This window comes from Penaeus vannamei, chromosome 24 (assembly GCF_042767895.1).
Source record: "Penaeus vannamei isolate JL-2024 chromosome 24, ASM4276789v1, whole genome shotgun sequence".
Classification (NCBI taxonomy): domain Eukaryota; kingdom Metazoa; phylum Arthropoda; class Malacostraca; order Decapoda; family Penaeidae; genus Penaeus; species Penaeus vannamei.
The window spans coordinates 36,797,874-36,803,345 of record NC_091572.1 but is presented as its reverse complement, the minus strand read 5'-3'; the positions used below and the strand labels follow the sequence as shown (position 1 = coordinate 36,803,345).

The window sequence follows — 5,472 nt, the reverse complement described above, 5'->3', positions numbered from 1 at the left end:
TGGATAGATATAGAACGATATATATAGATAGATACAGATCGTATGAATAGAGATATACATTTAGATTAATGATTGTATAAATGTAAACATAGATGTAGATACAGATATAGGTATAAAAGTGTAAAAATAAATAGACATATGCACAAGTGGATAAAAATGTGGATAGATAGTTATAGAATTCCACAGCAAGATAGATACAGATATAGATGCACATAGACACAGATACAGACAGACATTCATACGATAGCGATATCTTATCTATACACATGCCTACATCGCATGCATGTGCGAGTGACAGAAAGAGCAAAGATCAGATAGAGCAACAACCATTTGGCGAAGATTCTATAGAGCAACAAGCATTTGGCGAAGATTATATAGAGCAACAACCACTTGGCGAAGATTCTATAGAGCAACAACCACTTAGCGAAGATTCTATAGAGCAACAACCACTTGGCGAAGATTCTATAGAGCGACAACCACTTGGCGAAGATTCTATAGAGCAACAACCATTTGGCGAAGATTCGATAGAGCAACAACCACTTTACAAAGACCCGATAGAGCAACAACCACTTAGTGAAGACCCGATAGAGCAACAACCACTTGACAAAAGACCCGATAGAGCGACAACCACTTGACAAAAGACCCGATAGAGCGACAACCACTTGGCAAAAGACCCGATAGAGAAACAACCACTTGACAAAAGACCCGATAGAGCGACAACCACTTGACAAAAGACCCGATAGAGCGACAACCACTTAGCGAAGATTCTATAGAGCAACAACCACTTGACAAAAGACCCAATAGAGAAACAACCACTTGACAAAAGACCCGATAGAGCAACAACCACTTAGTGAAGACCCGATAGAGAAACAACCACTTGACAAAAGACCCGATAGAGCGACAACCACTTGACAAAAGACCCGATAGAGCGACAACCACTTAGCGAAGATTCTATAGAGCAACAACCACTTGACAAAAGACCCAATAGAGAAACAACCACTTGACAAAAGACCCGATAGAGCGACAACCACTTGACAAAAGACCCGATAGAGCGACAACCACTTAGCGAAGATTCTATAGAGCAACAACCACTTGACAAAATACCCGATAGAGCGACAACCACTTGACAAAAGACCCGATAGAGCGACAACCACTTGACAAAATACCCGATAGAGCGACAGCCACTTGACAAAATACCCGATAGACCGACAACCACTTGACAAAAGACCCGATAGAGCAACAACCACTTAACAAAAGACCCGATAGACCGACAACCACTTAGCGAAGATTCTATAGAGCAACAACCACTTGACAAAAGACCCGATAGAGCAACAACCACTTAACAAAAGACCCGATAGACCGACAACCTCTTCGCCACACCAAGTCCGACCAGCCGCGTCTCATCCTCCACGCTAATAGAGTCGTCCTCGACCTCGAAAGGTCATCCATCATCAGTCCTCACACTCGGGCGAGGCGGGGACCTTCCGAGGCTGAAGGAGGCGCGAGGGAGGAGCCAAGGACGCGAGAGAGGGAAGCGGGACGGATTCCTTCGGGTGACGTCATCGGGTAGGGAAGTGTAGGGATTTTTTTTTTTTTTTTTTTTTTTTGGGGGGGGGGGTGGATATGGGGTTGCGAGTTTGTGATTTTGTTTATTTTTTAAAGGATTGTTGCATGTAGATACGCATGTACGCTTTACGCACGCTCACACAGATACCCACACACACACACGCATAAACACACACCTACACTACACACACACACGCACACGCACACACACACACACGCACACACACACACACACACATAGATAAATAAATAAACAAATACATAAATAACAAGATATAGACTGATACATAACGAACAGATACATAGATAACGAACGTGTATATGACCACATACGGGCGTGTGTGTGTGTGCGCGCGCCCGCAGACACACACACCCTAGTTATTAATACCTCGGAAAGCCACCAGCGTTCCAGCATCGCCCTGCGCCCAGACCGTAAAAGAGACAGTTATAGAGCCAGAAAGAGACTAACCGACGCACAGGTGTTGTGGGGTGGGGGTGGGGTGGGGTTGGGGGGTTGGGGGAGGAATCTCAGCCGCCCCGACGACGCCTTGGTAACAGGTCTGAACAGGGAGTGGGGGGAGGGGAGGGAAATAGAGAAGATTGGGGTGGGGGGAGGGGGCGAGGGAGGGGAAGGGAGAGAGGAAAGAGCGATGTGGAGGGAATGAGGGGTTGGGAAATAGAGAAGATTTAGGGGGGGACGAGGGTTAGGGAAGGGAGTGAGGGAGTGAGGGTAGGAGGGGGGGGAGGGGGAAAGGGAGTAGGGGAAATAAAAAAGTGGGGGGGGGCGAGAGGGAGGAGGGTGGGGAGGGGGAAATATAGGAGGGAGGGAGGGGAGGGAATAGCTAAGAGGTGGAATGCGGAGAAAGTGAAGAGTAAAGAAGGAAGGGGAAGAAGGGCTGAATAAGAAAAGAGGGGGCGGAAAGGAGGATAAGGGGGATAAATAGAGCAAGGAAGAGTGGAAATATAGGGGAGAGAAAGAGGAGGAAGGGAGGGAAATTACGAAAAGTGAGAGTAGAGTTTGTGGTAACGAGAGAGGGAGGGGAAGGACGGGGGAGGGGAGGGGGAAACAGGAAATGATGGGGGTGGGGGGTGGGGGTGGTTGGTTGAGGTAGGTCGTAAGTAGGTGATGACTACTGTAGGTCCAAGTGTCTATGGGGATCGTACTGTACTTCCGCAAAGTACAATTGTTACAGAAAAGGTGCGAATAAGAATGAATATCTTCGCAGATATTCATTCTCATTCATACCCTTTCTATATTTGTCAAGATGAATACATATGATTAATATTGAAAATGTATCTTACCTATTTCTTATAATTACTCTATTTTGCTTATCTTAGCTTTATCATTTTTCTTATCATTATTGTTACTTATTATTGTGGCTAGGACTGGTACACATAAAATCATCAGTTTATCTTTTAATTTCCTATATAATCGGATAAGTGTTTGTAAGTAATTATTATTCATTTGATTAATTAATTCCATTAATAAACATGTATATATTGGCTTTATTTCTCCAACTGATATCCCTGACCTCCTTTTTATCGAATTTTATGGCTTCTTCATTCTTGCTTTCTCTTCCGTTGTATTTTCCGATTCATTCACGTTTCTCTCTTTCGTCCTCTAATCGGAATTTTTTCTTTATTAATCTTTCTCTCTCTCTTACTATTCGTTTTTCTAATTTTTCAAACAGCAGTTGTTTTCATTACTTCTTCCTCCATTTTCTCTTTTCTCCATCGCCTCTTTCCCTCACATTCTAATCCTCAACTTTCTCCTCCTCCTTTTACTCGTTCTTTTCTTCGTCCTCTTATTTTCGTTGACTCAGCTGATTTGTTTACTCCTGTTCTCCTGTATTTTCCTCTTCCTTTAAGCCCTTCTTTTCCTGATAGTCTTAACACCCCTTCTTTTCCTCTTCCTTCTATCAACCCGTCTTTTCCTCCTCTTCCTTTTACCTTTTCGTTTCCTCTTCCTCCTATCAACCCGTATTTTCCCCTTCTATCTCCTACTCCTTCGTTTCTTTCTCCTCCCCTTCCTTATTTAGCATAAACCCTTTACGTACTACGCTGTTCTTATTTACCAATCTCATTTGAATAATTAATCATTCTCCTTCACTCCTAATCTTATCTCAACTCCCGAAGACAGCAGAAGGATCTTCCAAACGGAGTATCCTTCACGCATACCACTGACGGATCCTACGAAGACACCTGAAAGACATTTAAGACAGCCCTGAGACACTGCCATCACCTGTTATGGAGACTTCGATTGCCGCTCCAGGACATTCTGAAACCGTATCCCGTTAAACCGCATCCGGCCACGTTCAGTCTCAAAAGGCCTAAGTTCTAGACTCTCCCATCTCGATAGCACTTTGTTCAGGAGCTCCAAAAGGCCTAAGTTCTAGACTCTCCCATACTGATAATACTTTGTTCAGGAGCTCCATTCAGGGTATGAGTGATGGGTCAGCGGGGACTTATAGTGCCAAGACGGCATCGGCAGCGGGTGAACTACAGTGCCTACGACCTGCATCAGCAAGTATGGTGGACGCTTCAGCCATCGGGAGAAGGGGACCACCATGACGAAGGCGCTGGGGAACCATCACTGTATTCACTCTTCGTCCAGCCCGTGACATCTGAAAGTAAATAGATATGAACTACGTGAAGACACTTATTCTATTTCTTCGCTTATTCTATTCATTATCATATTATATCATTCTAATATTCCTAAGACGTTTCCAAGACATCGCGTCATGGACCTTGGTAGGAAGAGCTATGGGGTAACGAAGGTATCGAAGACACACACACACACACCGAGGCCAACAACCTTGTCTATATCATTATCATCATCACCTTGACTGGGTTTTCACTACACAAAGGCACAAATAAATATTAAATCCTTTTCTCTGTAGCCTTTAACACGACACCTCAAGAAGAACTACTTGTTGGGATCTACGTTGGCGTTTATACACAGTGCAGGAAAAAAGACATTTTATGTTAATAAAGGTAATATAAATGGTGATAAATATAGTATTTTAATCATAACCACATTAATAACACGTGATAACAAAAATAATGATTATAATAATAATGATAATAATATCAATGATACTAATGATAATGTCAGTAATAATAATAATAATGAAAACAATAAGTATGATGATAACAACAATAATGATAATAATAAGGATAATGGTAATAATGATAATAATAATGATAATAATAATAATAATAATAATAATAATAATAATAATAATAACAATAATGATAATAATAACAATAATAATAACAATAACAATAATAATGATAATAATAATAGTAATGACAACAACAGCAATATTAATGATGGTAACTATATCAATAATAATAATAATAATAATAATAATAATAATAAAAATAATCACATCATCATCATCATAATAATAATAATAACAATAATAATAATAAATATTTCACCATCCTCATTAAAAAAACATATTAGTCAAGAACTAAACTCAGAGAGATGAACGATAAAACGAACCACAATTTTCTCGCAAATGACCGTCATTAAGTCCCGATTAAGTGAATCACCAAGTTACATCGCGGTGTCAAAATTGAGGAGGTGTCGACAGGCCAGTCATAACGTTTTAGGGAATGTTCAGTCCGTGGGAATTAAGTGTACCTTGTGTCTGTGAGAAATAGGCAGACGGACACACAGGCAGGGAGGCAAGCAGGCAAGCAGGTAGGTAGGTAGGTAGGTAGGAAGGGAGGTAGATGGGTAGGGAAGGAGGGAGGGAAGGAAGGACGGAAGGAGGGAAGGAGGGAAGGAGGGAGGGAAAGAGGGAGGGAGACAGACAGACAGGTAGGCAAACAGACAGGTAGGCAGACAGACAGGTAGGCAGGCAAGCAGGGAGGTAGGTAGGTAGGGAGGTAGATGGG

General features: G+C 42.1%; 1 protein-coding gene across 1 annotated transcript; it reads left to right on the top strand.

Moving 5' to 3' along the window:
• Window positions 1-266: 266 nt before the first annotated feature.
• LOC138866172 (variable charge X-linked protein 3B-like) lies at window positions 267-635 on the top strand. The gene has a single exon (XM_070138107.1). The coding sequence runs from the start codon at window positions 267-269 to the stop codon at window positions 633-635; it is 369 nt and encodes a 122-aa protein (XP_069994208.1).
• The last annotated feature ends 4,837 nt before the right edge of the window (window positions 636-5,472 follow it).

Bases quoted from the DNA above. Each gene is read 5' to 3' on its own strand.
- LOC138866172 (XM_070138107.1), top strand. From the start codon at position 267: ATGCCTACATCGCATGCATGTGCGAGTGACAGAAAGAGCAAAGATCAG.